This window comes from Apus apus, chromosome 3 (assembly GCF_020740795.1).
Source record: "Apus apus isolate bApuApu2 chromosome 3, bApuApu2.pri.cur, whole genome shotgun sequence".
NCBI classification, from domain to species: Eukaryota; Metazoa; Chordata; class Aves; order Apodiformes; family Apodidae; genus Apus; species Apus apus.
Genome location: NC_067284.1, coordinates 93,978,659 through 93,998,438, shown reverse-complemented (window position 1 = coordinate 93,998,438; position 19,780 = coordinate 93,978,659). Strand labels below are relative to the sequence as shown.

Below are 19,780 nucleotides of genomic sequence, written 5' to 3'. Positions count from 1 at the left end.
AGGAAGACTGGGAAAGAACAGAACAAAATGGAAAACCTCAGCTGGTAAGGAGAACAAGACTCAGAAACTGGAATTATGGAAAAAACATAAGCAATAAACTCTGAAAAGTCAGATGCCTTCACTTTCTTTTCCCTATAAGACATTCCTCATGTCAGTGCCTTTGTAGATGTTTGCTACACTTCAGCCTCAGTGAATCCAGCCTCAGTGAATCCAGCCTCAGTGAATCCAGCCTCAGCTACACAGATGACTTTTTAACTTGGGTACTTTTAAACTTCCTCTCAACATCCCAAAGTATTTAGGAATTTTCCAGTATTCTTGGGGCTACCACCACAGTCCACTCTTAAATACAAAGAAAATTCGAGAATAGGAAATTCATACTTACTTAAGCTTCCTCTTGCCCTGCCCTCTGCACAACACAGAGCACAACTCAGTATCCAAACAGGATGTGCTCACTGCTCAACTGCACTTCTCATTTAGTATGTGATAAGACTGTGAACTACCACAGATTATGGAAGTTTGTCTGATCAACACAAAAAACAGTCCATAATTTATAAATATTTTATGCATCCTGAAATAGTTCTGTTAATCTGGAAAATATAGGCCAAATATGTAGCGCTGACTCAGGTGACAAACATTACTTCAAGTAGTGTTTGTTTTTAAAGCAGAGGAGAATAATAGGTATTTAAAACAAAAACAAGTTTAAAAAACAAATTGAAAACCATTTATTTCCTCCTGTCCAAACAGACCCCAGTAGCACATAAACTATGTGAGCTAACCCAAACTGCCACATAATACTGAACTTGTTTTTCTAGGACTGCTGAAGCCAAGCACTGAGTGAGTGAGATACTAACAGAGGGAAAGAGCAATATAATTAGTGTCGTTAAGGTGAAGCAAACAAGTAATCATTTCATGTATTTAAAGGGAAAAGAGTAGGTTAATAAGGCTAATGATTATTGAATAACCAGAGGCATAAAGCTCTGTGCAAGAAGGATTGAAGAACCAGAAAAATAAAGGGCAGGAGATGAGACTACCAGGAATCCACATCTTACAGATCTGAGCCACTGTTTCACCATTTAAATTTTGAAATGCCATCAAGGACAAGATCAGGTAAACAAACTGGAAATAAGAGCAATGGGATCACAGAGAAGTGGAGATAAAGTGAGGTGTGGGACAGCTCAATTTGCATGAGGCCAACTTCAAAGTATCACTCAGATGTGAAACTAAAGGAAAGAGGAGAGAGTCACCCAACCCTTACTTAGAGAAGCCCGGGGAGAACCTTTTCAAGACCAGCTGATGTGGTGTGGCAGAAGCTCAACATGGAATCATAAAAAAATAGTTGATTACAAGTAAATCTTACCAATAGCATGAAATGCTTAGAAGGTTTAACATTGTAAGAAGTCTGGGCAAATAAACATTTAAAACACAGCCCATGATGAGAGGTGGAATAAAGGGAGTATCCTTGAGAGTGAAAGAAATGAAGTAATATCTCTGCAATATTTTTCAGATGCAGTTGCACCTCAAATTTCCACTGAAATCTTTCAGCTTAACACAGGATACTTATTCTAAAAGCAGCACCTGAAATGCAAAGTAAATGACACCAGCCAGCGACATCCCCACAAGGCACGAGTGACTGACAGTATGGCACCACATAAAGTTATTTTATTAAGAGTCTGCTGAAAGAACAGATTTGGTATAAGGTTTGGAAAAGGAAAAAAAAAATAAATTAAACCACAGCAGGCATAAAACTTGGGTTCCTCAACTAAGGGCATCTTTATTCAACATTCTAAACACACCAAACAATCACTTCACTATGCTGAGGAAGCAGAAAAAGCACCTTGAATGGGTTTCATTTTGTTTTTTTCTCGAGCTTTCACTTCCTACTGGAAAAAAAATCACAACTTTTTTGCTTTATGTAGTTTATTAGTAAACTGCAGCTTCAGCAAGGAATGGACAGTTCCTGCTCAGAAACAGCAGCGAAGTGCTGCCATTGAGAATCAAACTAACAGGCAGCTGTGATCCAGTGCCCTTTCTCTAGCATTGTCTGAAGAGAAACACTCCAATTGAAAGTGAAATAAAATGGGCTGTTAATTCATGTTTGGTATGGCACAGTATTCACATGATGTATGGGGGAAATTTCCTGGTCCCTACCAAAATAATTGTTAGAAAATAATCATCCAGTCATAATCAAAGAAGTATCTGCAATTCCATACTGTGCTCTTGCTTGTCTAAATGGACAAAAAACACTCAGCACTGGAGTCGCCACACATCAAATACTGTGTTTAGTTTTGGGCCCCTCATTACAAGGACACAGAGGTGCTGGAGCGCATCCAGAGGACAACAAAGCTGGTGAAGGGTCTAGGGAACAAGTCTCACAAGGAGTGTCTGAGGGAACTGGACTTGTTCAGCCTGGAGAAAAGAAGGTTGAGGGGAGACCTTATCATTCTCCACAACTGCCTGAAAGAAGGCTGTAGCTCACCAGTAGGCCAGAGGTGGGCAAGATCTGCCAGAACAGCTGGCCAGAACTGACCAAAGGGATATTCCATACCATTCGACCCTTGCTCAGCAATAAATGCTAAGAGAAAGGAGTGTGTGTGTGTGTGTTTATTCATTATTACGGTGTTTGCTTCCATACCAACTACTAATCGTACTGAGATCCTGCTTCCGGGAAGCGGCTGGACAGCACCTACTCATGGGAAGTATGGAATCAATCTTTTGTTTTCCTTTGCTTCCGTGAGCAGCCTTTGCTTTTGCTTTATTAAACTGCCTCTATCTTGACTCACGAGTTTTATCCACTGTATTTTCTGCCCCCCTACTTGTCCTGCTGAGGAGAGGAGTGATAGAGCAACTTGGTAGGCACTTGGCATCCAGCCACAGTCAACTGATCACACATGTGTATACTATCATCTAGCATGAGATACAAACAAGTCATTAGACAATGACCTGTAGAAATCTATCACCTCCCACTACCCCCCTTCAAAACACATTTGAATCTGTTCCAGCTTCCTATTGCTCTTTGGCACTAGTTATCCACCATTTGATCATTAGAAAACATTCACAGCAGATGTGCCTACAAACAGAGCATGATGATTTAAGTGGTTAAGAACAGGAAGAGATGAACTCTCAAGAAACACAGATCCTCACTGTATGCTAATAACTTCACTTTAAAGGACTAAATTAAAGAGAAACATATGCAGGTTTTCTTAAGCTCTTCTATTTTTGAGTTAAGTCTTACAAGTGCTGCTCACATCAGGCTACTTTTACTTTAGTTCATCACAGCAATCTAAGTATTTTTGTATTACTAAGTGTTTTCCCAAATTCAATTTTTGCCCTCACTAAATGCCACAGCAAAAAGACATCAGTGTTGTGTTGGCAGAGGTTAACACAGTGGAACAAAACTAGGAAAATCAGAGTTCTAGAATGGCACTTTATAGTTACAACAGTACAAGCACAGGGAAGTTTTAGTTCTCAAAGACATTTTTGAGTCATCTTTGCAGTATAACTCTGCACCAGTCACAGGGCTGCTACTACTGGTCAATTTATTAACATTTAGAAAGCCAGTTTACATAACTTAACTGAATTTACATAAGACATGGCTTCCACAGTTCTTGTTCAGTTCTTACTTTTGCATGCCTTCCCTAATTTTACTTACAGTAGAACAGCAGTTCTACCCAGTAGGAATCAAAAAACATCAGGAAACATTAAAAAACAACACTGTTTGAAATGAACATATGTATCAGAATTCTCTTAGATTAAATTTAATAAAAGGTATCTCAGATGTGCTTTACTGGGCAAGCTGGGGAAGCAAAAGTGGTGGAGACCTAGAGCTTTTTTCTAGAAATTTGTCACTAGGAAGCATCCATAATTTCTCCTGTACTCAAATTTGTTTCATTCTATTATTCACAGTACTGTATTTATGGATGAAATATAAGCAACTTACTTTGCAGTGGTCATACTGTTGCTGTAAAGTTGGAACATCCCCTCCAATGGGCATTTGCTTTTTTAGTTCTTCATCTTTTGCATTCAGCCATTTGATCAGCTCTTCCAGGGATGTCAGCAATCTGTTCCATTTCTCTGCACTGGCCTCCAAGTGAGCCCTGTGAAACAACATTAAAGCATCTTTAAAGTCCTGAATGGCAAAACCAGCATGGGGATACAGAAAGTAAATAAAATTCCTCCATCACTAAGAATGTTTGAAGTGTTTAACTGCAAAGCAACTTCATGTTAAAAAAGTCTCTACTTCAAAGTATTTTGCACACCAAATCAACATAAACAGAGGAAAAAAAAATGAGCGAACACAGACAAATATATATCTGATATTTTGACTTATCTAAAACCTTGAACACTGCAGGTCTAAGCAACATAAACAAATGCTGAGTTTTTTGTGACTCGAGCACCACATTGCACAAAGTTACTTTGTGAGCTAAAGCACTGCAAAACTGAACTCTTCCAAGCCAGAATCTTGACTCTTCAGCAGTGAAAGCAGCAACTTCTCCTAGCAGTGATCAACAATAAATTGCCTGTGCTACTGAACATATCAGTGGCACAAATTACTTAGTACATCATCTTTAGTCAGTGATACGTTACTAAAGAATTAACACAGTGAATGTGCCCCTCAGATTAAATGTCAAAAACCATGGATTCCACAATATCCTTTTCCAAAATTTTCAAAAATGCCTTGACTTGATGGTGTCTCTCTACACAGGCGCAGGAAAATCTCTAATAGACCAGCCACCCTCTTTTACCACAGTCGTTCTGTGTTAGGGATTTGAGACCAGTATGTTCTTAGTTTACACTAGTAAACACGAATTTATTTCTCCACACTAGGGATGGAGTAGAGGCCGAAGCCTTTTCAGTGTAGTTTGACACCAGCTCTGCACCCCCCTGCTCCATTTCTGACAGATGAGTGAACTGAACTTTACTATTGTTTCCTACTTTTTCACTTTCCTATTTCATGCATGGGTTTTAATCTTTTTTTCTGATTCACTGTAACTTGCATCTTGGAACTTCCATCTGGCTTCTCTTTTATTATCATCTCAAATGGCATTTGAGTGAAGGTTTGGGACTGATATGACAATAGTTGGATTGAAGGGTTGATGTGCTGCAAGGTCAATTTTAAGGTAAGCTTAGGTTTGGGCATGCTGGGATCTCCCAGGGATACTAAAATAGATGAACCACAAAAGCAGTCAGTAAGAGTTTATGGGAGGGAAAATGATACAAAGAGGGGAAAAAAAAATCATCACATTTCTGAAAAGTATAAGCTAACTTCAGAAACAGGAACCTGTTCTATCTCATTCAGGAAAGCACTTTTTAAGTATTTGGGGGGAAAAAATTAAAGTACTTGCTAGAAGTGACTTTTTCTGTCTACAGTTTTGTGCATCACAGTTTCTATCGTTCCTTACTATTCTTACAGATAACTAACATGGAATTCAGCTGAGCCAGCATCCTGCTCTGCAGTGAATTACAAGCAAGCTCTTGAATTTGCAGGTACACATGCACAGGGGAAGAATGTCCTACCCACCTTAGTTTGCAGATCAACAGCTCCTGAGTGAAATGTACTGTCTCAGCTGTCCTGGACTCTCTTCAGTTCATTAATATTCACTAACCAGAACTACTTTCAAGGCAACTTGCTTGTTCTTCCCATGCAGATGGCATTAACTCTACAGCAACTTACTGCATGAGGTACCTGGTTCACAGCTGAAGCATCCACCATAGCTGGCCCCTGAAGACCCCAGCCACACACAGGGGCACACTCCTAACAGTACATGATGGTCCACATACCATGTCTGCCTTCTTTTCAAAAATATCTTGATACCCTGTCAAAAACACCCTCACAAATTCCAAGCTGCAATGCATTGCATAGATGTCACCCTTGGGTGCAAGGTACTCAGAACCAGTCCTCCTTACAAGAAGTGAATATTAAGCAACCAGAGGAGAGACACTGCCCTCACATCTAAGCCAAGACAGCCCACATCTGAATTTACTGTTTTGTTGTTAGACTCACAAATTGCTACAAAAATATACTACCCTTATGATAGAAGCACCCACAATGGAAATGTTCAGATCTGTAGCCTTCCATACATTTGATAGTGAAATAATGATTACTGTATCTAGCAGATTTAAGCAGCTGTCACCTCTAAAACCTGTCACTCCCTGAGGCTTCAAGATTCTGCTGTAATTATGTAGTGGAAGTCTTGTACACAAAAATGAACTGGAGTTTTGTAAGTGAGGGAAAAAACCAACTAGTTAAAGGGCAGTTTAAGTGTGACTCACTGTTAACATTTGATGCAATAATACTTATAGTGAAAAAAATATATCTATAATGTGAATTACATGGCATAAGATACTACATTAAATGCATTTTAATTTACCATTAACGAGTACCCATGTGCATGCCACATCATCACCATCATGCAAAATATCACCAGCACATGATTTCAAAGTCCAGTGCAAGCTAAACCTGTGGGGGTAAAGCAGTAAGGGGTGGGGAGGAAATGGAGTAGGCTAACAGACTTGAAAATTCACTGAATACAAAGTGAGCTAATCTCTGCCTTGAAAGGTCAGGAAGACATTAAGGGGAAAAAATAAACATGGGAAAATATATCACATCAATCTCTGTTTTCCTGAATGTTACTCTTATTCTTATCAGAAACAATATCAAAAATAAAAATGAGTTTCAGCAGCAGCTGAAGAATGTACACAAGCATGCATTTCTCCTGGGGGGTAGAGACACACACATTCAGTTAGCCCCACTCAAAGCAAATATTGGACAGGAGCAAGGCAACTGATCTATGCTCCAAGTTGCTCTTCAGTGTGAAGTGTTAGCATCACATTTACATTTGTCATACAGACATTATCAAAGAGAGCCTATAAACTATGTTGAGATTCTGAAATGTTTCTTGGGCTTCTTTGCTTTCAAAGACAGGATTTCTGGCCTTTGTTTTGAAACTGGTACTTCTACCAATACACCACCTGCAAACAAACCTTCAGATGTTTCTGCTCATGTGACAAATGACTTGGCAATTTCCAGGTATTCACCAGATCAGGTGGTGGCTTAAGAATCAGCTCTGATAAAAAAAACAAGTCAGTTACAGATGATCAATCTGTTTTGAATACTGGTTGGAGCAATATTGCCCAGTATCAACTACCTGGTATTCAGAAGCACTCCTAGGGGAATCCTGGATAACCCTGAAAAACACAGATGCTTCTACACAGCTGACCAGGCTGAGAGCATTCCTGCTCCACCCAGGCCAAATAAAACCATCCAGAAGAGCAGGAACTCTGACATAATTCCCCTACTGTTGACCCTGAGAGGCTCTCTTCACAGCTGGACACCTCCTTAGCTTTTGCTTCTGCTATGGAGGTAATACTCCCTGCTGAGAAACAGGGCAACACATGAAAGAAAAAGATTGGTGGGTGGTCTAAATATAGAGAATCTTTCTGTTTCTCCCATATCTTTACTTCTGTCCTCCCCCACAAACTAACACCCTCACACCTCCTGACCCAAGAGGAAAGATTCTTTCCTAAACACTTGGCTTTAAAAGGCACACCCGCAAAAACTTGCAGGTTTGTATTTTTCCTGGGAATGAGATAATAAAGAGAGAAAAAGAAAGAAGAGTGACTGAGTCTACAAGTAATTTCAAGGAGACGTATAGTCTTCTCAGGTAGTGTCACAGTCACAACAAGTACAGTTTTAAGTACTTTCCATGCATTTAAAAATATGTCACAAAAGCACTGCTTTTCCAGTTTGGAACTCCCTTTAGTTACAGTAGCAAAGAAGTAATGTCAACACAGTTAACTAGCACTGAGGACTGAAGTGATGACAAAAACCCCATACTATCCCTAAAGGGGAGTGTACTTTCAGCAACTGAAAAATCAGCATTATCAAAATGTACACATAGCTGTAAATACTCTAAAAAAATTGACAGAAAACTTAATTTGGAAACACTATCCCAAGCTAAAACCCATACCCAAACAATCAGATTTTTGAATCATCAGTTCTAGCATCTAACACACTTATATGCTGTTTTCACAAGACTCATCCATTCAGTTTTGCTTTCCAATTCATCCTTGAAATACGGTACACCAAGAAAGCACAAAATGAAGGCAAACAGCTACATCAACACACTGACTTTGAATTAGGCCTATGCTTTATTTCCCTATGAAGGCTTTCAGCACTCTTGCATGAGTTGGAAAAGTGAATTGCAATTGAACAGAGCCAAATACATAAGCTTACAAATGCTATTTCCAGTGGCAACTGAAATTTAAAAGGTTAATTTAAAAGGTAATTTATTTGTCTTATGTTTGCTACAGTATTCTCTTCCTTGCCTGTCTTCTACTTGTAGCTCTGCAGCATTCCAGGTACCAGCAGAGTTACACAAACAATTCAAACATTAATGCTGCCCAGTGGGATGCACATGCCATATCTATGCAGAAGTTAAAAGATGGATCTGTGTTCAGAATAGCAGGTATTCACCCTTTTCTAAGCATTCACTGCACAATCGTTGTATTACTGCCTTGCAACTTGGAACTCACAGCTGGGTCAGGGTAAATGACTCAAAGACCCCAGGCCAAGCAACTGAATTGTTCTTGCAAGAACTCCACAGTTGCTGTTGTTATCTTATGAGCACGTTTAAACCTTTCTCTCATGTTGACTTACTTGTGAGTAGAGCTCATGACAACTCAGGTTTAGTAGCTCTTGCATCAAATTACTTGTGTGATGTGGCCAGCCTCTGCAAACCTCCACACTGAACTGCTTGGTTCGTCTGGTTCATGCCCTGCCTATGGGCTTTCTTGGAGCTGATTTACCTGTTTTGCTTAACTGTTCAGTGGGTTGGAAATGCAATGAGTGGAGATGAAAAGTAAATGGCACATTCTACTATCTATCTCACTCTTTCAAACTCTTGTGCCTGCATTCCAATCTCAATTAATTTTTCTAGCCCTTGAAAAATTCAAATGAATGCTTAACATTGCTTTGTTCTATTAAAAGAATGGTTTATTTTAATCAACAAGCAAACAGTGGGAATTAAAAGCTCTAGAAATTCTTTCCTATGTATTTCATTTTAATGAGGAATTTTATTCACATTTACAAATATGGAAATATCAGCTGTCAAAATGACAGAAATGTAGCAATGACTACACAGTCAAAGAGTCTGGGATTGGTAGGGTCAAAAAATTGCAAAAGGCATTCCTTGTTCAATATGTACTTTAAAATATTTATTAATGGAATAGCAGCAATAAAAGAATGTTACTACCAACATGGATCACGACACTTAAGATGCAAGTCTTAAAAAATTATTCATTTCGGTGGTAAAAACAAAAGCTACAACAAACCACTGATTTCTCATCACAGTAATTGTAGATTCACAAAATTATGTCACTGACACTGATACCAATTTACACTAAGGAAAGATTCAACATACTTTCTGGAAAATTTAGTGTGGATACTAACTACACAGTTCTGGAGAGAGAAGAAAAGGCAGTTACGCCTGCATGGTGAGCAAGTGCACCAAGTTTTTATATTTGGATTGAGGGGTCCTTTACAGGAGAAAACGGAGATTTCACTTAAATGCTGTGGTCATACTTCTCAAGCTTTTTAGAAGACAGCAACTGTGCCCTGTTCATGTCTTGATATTTTCATTACTTACCTGATGTTAGTTGACTTTGCCCTCAGGTCATTCCAGCGGTGGTTCATGTCATCGAGGCGGTGCTGGAGCAGGGCAGCTTCCTCAGAGTTTCCCAAGGCTTTCACCATCTTTTGTCTGTTCCCATCAATGCTTTTAAAGATGTCATTGTGGGCATCAATCTCAGCTTGGATATCCTGAAATATCAGCAAGAAAAGTCCAAACATCTTAGTTCTCTACACTAAGGAAGGAAAGGCTTATTCATATTAGTACTCCCAAGAACTAGGACAGAGCACACAGTCTGACTCCTTGAGTGACTCTGAAGAGAGATGCAGAGGGGAAAACCTGCAACCCTATTAACATCATTATAAAAGGTCCAGCTTTCTTAAGTGTGAGAAAGGGAGTTTGAAAGTCATCCTTGACTGTGAATCAGGACTTAGAATTACTAGCACTACTTTTTCTGCATGTTTTTGAAGCACTGAAGGTAGCTAATTGTCTATTGTTCTCTCATGCTTTTCACACAGTGAAGCGTTTGCAAATGCACTAGAAATTGTTTCCTGCCCAGAAATTACACAAACTCAGCCTTAGCTATGTTGTTTATTTCCTCTTTGAAATAAAACATAGCAGAAACCTTCCCCAGCTCAGTGAAATTCAAACTCTGTGTAGCGTGTTAGGTCTTATGCAATGAAAGTTTTTAACTAAAACTCATGTTATTAAGCTGCAGCTAAATTACTATAGCTACCACAAGCCCATTTTTACTGCTAAACTACTGTACATGGAGAGGCAGACATAAAACTGCAGGATGTATTATAACTAAATTTCATAGTAAATACAGAAAAGAAAAAGAAATGATAGTGATTTTGATTCAGCTTACTCGTTTCTTCTCCCTTTAGAAATTAAACATATTTTAACCTCTAGTCTATCATCTGCCTCAAGAAGCCTACTGCAGATGTTGTCTTCATCTAACCAAGCACAGTATCTTTTTAAAAACACATTATAAGAGGAAACAAAACTTCCTGAATCACTGCCAATGCTTTTTAGCATCCATACATCTATATATACTCTAACAGAGCAATGTAAATGTGTGGAGGGCCAGAAGGTGTACTGGCTGTCTCACTGGGATTAATCAGTGAAGACTGTGACAGGAACTTGATGCAGACGTAACTAATCTTCTTTTACAAAGGAAGAAATACGGTAACTGAAAGCGCTTAAAGGTGTTTTTTGTTCTTCCAGACAGCTCCTCAGTAATTTCCATCTGCTCCCAGGAACAGGAAAGAAGGGGGCTCTCATACCTCCCCATCCTCAAGATGCAGTCCTGCATCTTAGAATAGCTGCTTGCACATTTACAAATGATGGTTGGAAGCAGTGGGAAAGTAGCTATGAATCTGAGACAGCATGAAAGTTTTTTTCAGTTAGGGAAGAAATCAAAAAGAGGTAAGGATACACCTGGAGAAGTAGGGAGAGGAGAGACAAAGAGGGAAAAGCAAGTGGAGGGGAGGTGAGAGAGAGGGAGGGAGGTATCAATGAAGCTCTGGTTCTCCAGCTGAGCTACTATGTGACTTCAGAATACTACCTATTCTTTATCCTGAGATTCGCTACTTTAAAACATGTTAAAAAACAACTTCTGATGCCTTTAAGCCATTCTGATAAACACCACTATTCTGAAAACAGATACAAGCAATGGCACATAAATTGAAAACTAAAATGAGTGTCTGACGATCAGCCAATCCAAATAAGACTGTCTAGTCATCAGTTAAACAAATCAGATGCCTATCTGAAAGCATTTGGTGCTCCTGTCCTTAAGCCTCCAACAGGTAAACGGACCCAGTGAAAATCAGTCCACACAGCAGGAGATACAACCACATACAGCAGCAAAAATTTTAATTGCATGCTAATCCATGTTAAAAAATCCTGGTCATGTGAAAACCATTTCCATGCCTCTTTAAATTTATGAAAGAAACCTTAATCGAAAAAAAAAAAAAACTGATTGAAAAAAGTCCTTCTCTGGACCTTCTCCAGCCCATCCGCATCCTTTTTGTATAGTGGAGACCAAAACTGAATGCAATACTCTAGGTGTGGTCTGACAAGAACTGAGCACAGCAGGATGATGACTTCTTTATCTCTGCTGGTGATACTCTTGTTGATGCAGCCTGGCATCCTGTTGGCTTTCTTTGCCACCACAGCACACTGTTCACTCATGTTGAGCCTGTTATCCACCAAGACCCCCAGGTCCCTTTCCACAGGGCTGCTCTCCAGCCAGGTGGATCCCAGTCTGAACTGCACTCCTGCAATATATGTTCCCAGGTGCAGGACCCTACACTTATCCCCATTGAATTTCATAAGGTTCCTGCTAGCCCACTCGACCAGCCTGTCCAGGTCATCCTGAAGCATGGCTCTCCCTTCTGGAGTGTCAGCCTCTTCAGTCACCTTAGTGTCATCAGCAAACTTCATCAGGGTGCTCTTGATCCCAACATCCAGGTCACTTACGAAGACATTAAAACGCACTGGGCCCAATATCAATCCCTGGGAGACCCCACTTGTGACAGGTTGCCAGTTTGAGGAGGAACTATTTACTCTCACCCTCTGGGTACGGTCTGTCAGCCAGTTCACCACTCACTGCACAGATCCCTTGTCAAGACTGTAACTAGACAGTTTCTCCAGGAGGAGGCTGTGGGGGACCATATAAAAAAACCTTGAAGAAGTTCAGCTAGACAATGTCCACCACTTGCCCTGCATCAACCGAGCAGGTTACTTTGTCACAGAAGGTGATCATGTTTGATCTGCCCCTGGTAAATCCATGTTGGCATTTCTCAACATGTTTCAATGGACTTGTAGCTTTCCCCAGGAGGATTTGCTCCATGACTTTCCCAGGCTAATGGGTCTATAATTACCTAGGTCCTCCTTTGGACCCTTCTTATAGATGGGTGTGACATCAGCCTTCCTCCAGTCTTCAGAGATGTCTCCCGACCTCCATGACTTCTCAAAGATTGTGGAGAGCGGCTTTGCAATGACATCAGCCAGTTAAGCAATCAGTTTACAATGACTTCATACTCAGAAGAGCACTACACATGCAAAATTCCTGAACAGAATTGCCATTATCATCAATCCAGCAGTGGCAGAACCATGTATATAGACAGACATTAAGCTTCTCCAAAGCATCATACACAGACCACACTGGGTATCACTACAGTCACTGTGACTATATTATAAGATCAAAGTAATGCACGAAAGTAATTTGCTTTAGATATGACAGATATATAGTAATTACTTAAGGTCTCAGGTATTTCAGAAAGAAAAAAAAACACACTTTTTTGGAAAAAAGACTTTGGGATATTTTTCACATCTATTTTCAAATGCTCGTGCTACCAAATGCCTTGTGCTGACACTTCAAGCTTCCAAAGAGCTGTCTTGACTTGCACTTAAAACTAAAATAGGTAGCAGCTTAACAGGTGATATATGATGTGGGTAAGGACTCATTTCATCACAAGAATGATGATGCACTTAAGAAGGCTGGGAATGCCAGCCTGCTTTTGACAACCTCTGTAGCTCTGTTGAGTCATGGAACTGACTCAACATCTGAGAGGCATCATAAATCTGTTAATACTAATTCCAGCAGTCACATAACTATGACTGAACAAAACCAAAGCAGCCCTGCCCACTCCAGTGTAGTAGTGTAACGTGACTCTGCTTTTGCATAGGAAGGGAATGCCGTGCAAGCTTCTGCAAATGCCATCTGGCTTCTGCATTTCGACCCCAGTAACAGCACTCGTCATTCTCTCCTTAGGACATGTATTAATGAAGCCAATAAACTGAAAGTCACTTGCAAACCAACATCACTACCATAATGCTGTTTCTCCTGGCAGCAAACTCTTCAGTCAAGAAAAATGGGATGGGTATACGGGGAATGGCAGGAGGGAGAGATGAAGCAGAGGAGGAGGGGGGGAACTTGTTAAAAAAAAAAAAATAAAAAAATTGCTAAATACGTACAGATTATTATTTGTGGTTGAAGTTTACCAACTAAAATGTTTCTTCTCCAGCACAAAAGCATCCTTTTGCATCATGTTACAAATTTCAGCACAGTATACAAAAAAAGACACAGTAAGCTTCAAGCTAAAAAATTCAGCAGAGCTCCAAGACCTTTTGGTTTTGTTTCTGTTGAGAATTGCTATGATAAATTCCTTTGAGATTAAAAAAGACATTGGAATATTCAAAATCACAGAGGACAGCCTGGAGTTTGCAAATGCCAGGACTTGTATAGTTCAAAAAACATCAGAAACACTGGTTTCAAAATTTCTGTCTTCACTATGTCATGAAGCATCTCAAAGAGTTCAGCATGTGCCCTAACTTTATAGGCTATCAGCAGTAATTACAAGAGAAAAGTGAAGCCCAGATGACAGACGGAAAAAGAGAGGAGTAAGTGACCCACACAGAAAGAAACCATGTTCCAAATGCTTGCTCTGTTACTATTAGCTACCTTCTGAAGAGTCATGCTAGTGGGATACTAAACAGCATCTGTCATTAGCTCCAAAATTTGCTACTGTAGGAAAGTAAAAATACAAGAGTTAAAACAAATAAACAAAACCCACAAAACCAAAAGAAATCCAAACTAGTTTACAACAGTCCTCTGAGGACCCAAGCTTAATATGACTTTGAAATTAACCAAAATCATTATACAATCCAAAACAGAACAAAACAGAAAGTAGCTCAGTTTTATTTTCTGAGACTTTCGGATTAATTTAGCAATATCCATTATACTATTTTTCAGGTGACCAGTGATGATTTGTATTTAAACAAACAAACAAAAAACCCAAACAACAGAACAACAAAAAAACACAACAAAAAATAATGATGTTTAGAGCTTTAGCGTAGAATGCCACAGAATCAGGCTTTAGAATCTGCTCTCCTGCTTTGTGACCATAATATTAGGTTTATGTTAATGTGTAAATAAACTACTATATTTTCTATTACAGACTCTGGTCTTGTAGGGCACAAGAAGTTCATATGGAGAAATGAAAAAAACCCAATAAATATATATACAGAGAGAGTACACAAAGCCAAGCTACCAATGGCTACAAATATACTATCCAGGTTTCACTGGAAGTGCAGACAACCAGATGAAAGCAATCTGGTTTTGAACAGTCTCATGTCTCTTGCTAATCAGCACAATTACTGCAAAGCCAAATCTGCTTCTCAGCTCTAAATGTTCCCAAACGTCCTGATAAGAGAAAGAGTAACCAGCTTGAAAATAAGAACAGAAGAAATGACAGGGAAGTGGTACATTCATTGGAAGTAATTCTACTTGTAACATCATAAGATCTTCCAATTTGACAAAGAAAACATTCAACTAAATTTAACAGCAAACTGCAGAGCACTTCCTTTATGTCAATAGTGAAGTAAGGTCACCAGGCATCCTGGAAAGTCCCCTTATGCCCTTGACTTAGCAAAGTCCAAAGTTTTCTACCATTTCCTTTGAAAAAAAATAAAGGTGCAGAGCACATGCTCTAAAACTAATCTTGTAGAACCTGAAATGGGGAAGAGAAGCAACATTAGACTTCCATATTTGAGAGGCAGTCTTTTCAAATACAGACCTTAACAGCAACACATAAAACCTCAGTTTAACATCAACTTGCCCTTTTTATTGTGTAGTTTTCAAAGGCATAACCTTTGTCAAAGGCATAAGTATACAAAACTGTGTTTATCATACCTTTTCAAATTTTGTCAGCAAGTCACGTAAGCTGAAGTTCAGGCCAATCATCATTAAGCATCCACTGAAGCCTACATTTTTTTTGTATGTCCTCCAAGCCAGGTCTATAGCCTTCAAAAGGTTTTTCTCTTTTTCCACCTATACTGTCTCAAAATTCCCTGAGTGCTCCTGTGTGTGTCCCTCTCCTGGGCTGTATTGACCCGGGTGGAGCTCCATTGTTGTAGCCTCTTCGTCCCTACTCCTTCCCAGGGGCTGGGCACCTGGAAGTGAGCTGCTGATGCTGGGTGATGTTCCTTGCAGGGTTAACCTGGCTCCATGGTGTCATGGGGATCTCCTCGTCTCCACGCTTGGCCAGGACCACCTCCAGCTCACCTCAGCAATAGCCTACAGGCTCCAAATGCTTCTTGCAGGCCTCAAGCTGAATGTTCAGTCTCAATGACCCTGAGCTAGAGAAGCCATACTCCACTGGTATATGATGGATGCAGCAGGTGGGGAGAAGGAGGAAGTCCTTCCACGTTGCTCCATTCAAGTAAAAAATTAAAAAAAAAAAAAAAATCCCCAGAGAAACTTCTGCTTATAGAAGGCACCAGAAGTCAGCTATTCAGAGAACTCAAAATGGGACGACACACACTTCAGCCTAGGAAACTCAACAGTGTGACCGGACAGGAGATGACCTCTCCTCTCCCTGCCGTCCTCAGAGCCAGCCACCAGTGTGCTGGTGTTGCTATGCTATGGCAGTATCCAAGCCACCTCCAGCCTGCTTTGCCTCACCCAGGGGATGCTGCACCACAGAACAGGCAAGGCCCATTAAAAGAAATCTAAAAACTCACTTCTTTTGTTTAGGCAAAAAAATTCTCCAGCAAAGAATCCTGCTGCAACCTTCAAAGCCTTCACTGGGGATCTCCTCCTTTGGTCCTGCCTGCTCTAACAGCCATGCAGTAATCTATCCCCAGCATTTGTTTATTATTGTAATCAGCATCCTCCCTTCCAACAGCCCTGGTGCCGCTCGGAAGCCAAGCTCACTCCCCTTCCTGGAGGCCTCTCGGCTGGAAAACCACCACCACCCGTAAAGCTGCAGAAACCCTGGTCCAAACACCTTCACTTGCTCCTTTTCCTTCCCCTCACAAAGAAAGGTGGCTCTTTAGTCACTGAACAGGTTTTGGAGCTGTAGAAGCAACCGGTGCTCCACAAAGTCCAAACACACCCGCTGCCGCTCAGGAGGGCCGACGCGGCGCAGGCAGATTGTTTTCATATGAGGTTTTGCTCACCCGCCCGCAGGAAATCTGACACCCCGAGGGTGGCTACTAGGAAATCGCTCCCTTTCAAACCATTCCCACTGGAAACCCTGTGTGCATGTGAAGGCCTATTTAAGCTACTACTAATGCTTTCCGTACAACCACACATTACTCAACCACAAAAACCAGCTTCAGTAATAGTTGCCAGCAAGTCAGAAAAAGTATAATTAAAACCAAACCAACAACCCATCACTTGCAAAACCTCTTACAACTATTTATCTTATGATCATGTTGGTTATCACATGTTGCTTTTAATTTCTTTTTATTTCACCCAGCTGTCATATGAAGTACCAATAAAGTCATCAATAGGAAAACTGTCTTTAAAATTGTTCTCAGCTGGTGGGTTATACTGATATAGCCAGCATGGGTTAGAATTTTAAAAATAAACTGTGTAGGGAAAAAGAAATAAAAATATTGGCATTAGCAGGATTTTTGCTTATTTTATTTATACTTTGCTGCCTGTCTGTATGTTTTATGTAGGAACATTACACAAACTGCAAAAGTGCTTGCAAAATACACTGACAAAAGTTTTCCAAGCAAAGGTAGCAGAACTAGACCAGCTTTACTGCACAACTCTCAGCACACGCTATCTGAATTTACTCCACTGCTCACGGAAGCAAAAAGCTCAGTTATGAATGTGACACTATCTAAAATAATGTTCAAATACTGTTCTTTTCCAGATTAACCATTTATAGAAGAAAAAAAAACACAACACATTAGGGTGAGAAAGTAAAACCCTCCTGCAAGAGATTTAACTACAATTTCTGAGAATCTCCCTTTGAGAATCTCTTTTCTTCTCCTGCAAGACAGACACAAAGTTTGGATCCTGATTCCCATACACACACAGGCTTCTTTCTGCTGCTCTCGCAGAAAAAAACCCTTGCAAAACAGGCAACACCTCCATTTCAGAGGTGCTAGTGCATATAAAATGAAAATGGGTGTCAGGGTGGATTATAAAGGGGGCTTCTTCAGTCCAGGACTGTATCCAAATATAAAACATTAATTTCATGTTTATTCTTAGGCTTCATACTTAGATAACTAGTTTCCTAATTTTATATTGTCATAAAAAATTACACATTCTAGATCTTTCAATACTATTAGATGCAAATGTAAATTCCTTCCTACCATTTTGCAGAATTCTGTAAAAGGTAATTAAACATATACATATATATACAATGTTGGACCATTTTTTCCAGTAAAACAGCTTTGAAAATTGTAGGGAATAGCAACTTTTTTCAGTGGTCCTTTCACATGAAAATATGCTGAAGTATTTGACCAATTTTGAATTTGTAGAAGATAAATAAGCTCTACAGTGACTTATATTTAATACAGCCTCTATAAAGGCAGCAGTTCTGTAGACATGACAGTGTTAGAGCATAAGCTCCATAAATGCAACATACATTTTAAGACAGCTTTACATTAATTATTACTACTAAAATTGTCCTGAACAGCTTTGTCATGATTAAAAAAAAAACAAAACAACAACAACAAAACAAAACAACAAAGCTCTACACTAATTGCTGGTAATCAACATGGAATTTTATAATGAAAACATCAGATCACACACAGATGAAATATTTGAATGCTAGAGTCCAAAGAGATTGACATTCTGAGAGAGTGAGCCCTCATGCAAATACATGCTGAAAATGAGCAGAACAGCAAGAGTATTCTACACAGCCTACAAAGCCCTCTTCCAAAATACTCCTGCAGATACTAAGATCCACAAATAGGAATTTAAGACACTGGAGAGCAATGTACTGCTGATGCATTCAGAGCACTGCTCTGAATTGTCTGCAATGCAAAATCTCTTTACATTTTGGTATTAAAGCAGTTTGGTGCTTTTTCTCACGTCTTAAATAATAACATAAAACTAGATAAAATAGCATAACCAGCTAACAGCATTTTATAACTATAGGCATTGTTACTAAAGGCAGCCTGCATAATGCAAGGACCATGAACAAAAAAGCACTTTTATCAACAGTAGAAAAAGGAAGGTCGGCACAGCAGCCTATGACACACAACTACGATCACATTTGATAGCAACTGCTTTTAGGAGTGGGTTCTGAAGTGCATGCACTGCAAATCCAGACTTAAGAGCCTCATAATTTAGCAAGACACTTACTGCAGGGATTATAAAACTATTAGTCTAATTGTACATCTAAAACCTTAGCACTGTAAAGAATTCATTTAAAAAACCCGACTTTTATAAAGTATAAATCCAAGAGTAACTCAATTTTAGGCTACTGCAAAAAAATGAACCAGCAGAATCAATGAAATCAAAAGTAGGTAAAGAAAAATAATGTTACCCCATTGCCTCTAGAAGAAAACATATCTAATCAACCTGGAGATGATCTTACAGACACCTCTAAATTCAATTTCAGACTTTCATTTGTAAAACAAGATTAAGTAGGCACAAAAAGACCAAAGAATTCGCTTCATACTTGAGATGATACTCTAAAATGTAAGAAAACTGCCATACTAAGCACAATCTGATTTTAGAATACAAACTAAAGAAAGGAGAAAAGGTTTTAGTTTTGTTTTATTGTTTTGTTTTTCTGGAAGAACAATGAAAAATTAAACAGCGGCAAGAACCTTAAGAGTGGATGAACCAGGCTGTTTATACACAGGGCGTACATATGTCTTAAATGACTCACAACGAGTTACAACGAAAAGATAAAAAGAATAGTGTTCACTTGTGCAGCTCAGATGTAAAGGACACTGAGGTCAATAGGTGGTTACAGCAAATCAATACATCCTGGTTCACTCAAATCATGCAGCTTCAGGCTGGAACACAAAAAATTCACTTGTTCAAAAGCACCGTGGTATTTTCTCCTGCCCTGCAAGATACGTGGTCTCAATCTGAGTAGAGGAGGAGGGAGAGCTGTCCTCTCCCTTCCACAGCAGGTCAGCATTTGCAATACATTTAACCCACAGCTCCAGCAAGGTCAGTCCTACACTGAGGCTCACTATCAGCTGAGCCCAACACCAGGGTTTTCACTGAGCACAGCCTCACCGATAACCTTTTCCAGAAGCCAAATCACTCAGGCAAACTAATACCCCAAGGACCAAGAATACATCAAGACAGATGGACAAATCAAGCTCTTACAATAAAGAGAAATAAAAAGCAGGATAAGACAAAAGCCCCATAAATATCATTGCCC

General features: G+C 39.6%; 1 protein-coding gene across 11 annotated transcripts in view; it reads right to left on the bottom strand.

The window, feature by feature from the left end:
* The window catches only part of UTRN (utrophin), a 358,149-nt gene that overhangs the window by 116,040 nt on the left and 222,329 nt on the right, over positions 1 to 19,780 (bottom strand). For all 11 annotated transcript variants that reach the window (XM_051613510.1, XM_051613511.1, XM_051613509.1 and 8 more), the window contains 2 exons: positions 9,645 to 9,817; positions 3,938 to 4,094 (listed from right to left, as the gene is read on the bottom strand). In XM_051613510.1, the coding sequence (XP_051469470.1) occupies positions 3,938 to 4,094; positions 9,645 to 9,817 (330 nt within the window). The remainder of the gene's footprint in view (positions 1 to 3,937; positions 4,095 to 9,644; positions 9,818 to 19,780) is intronic.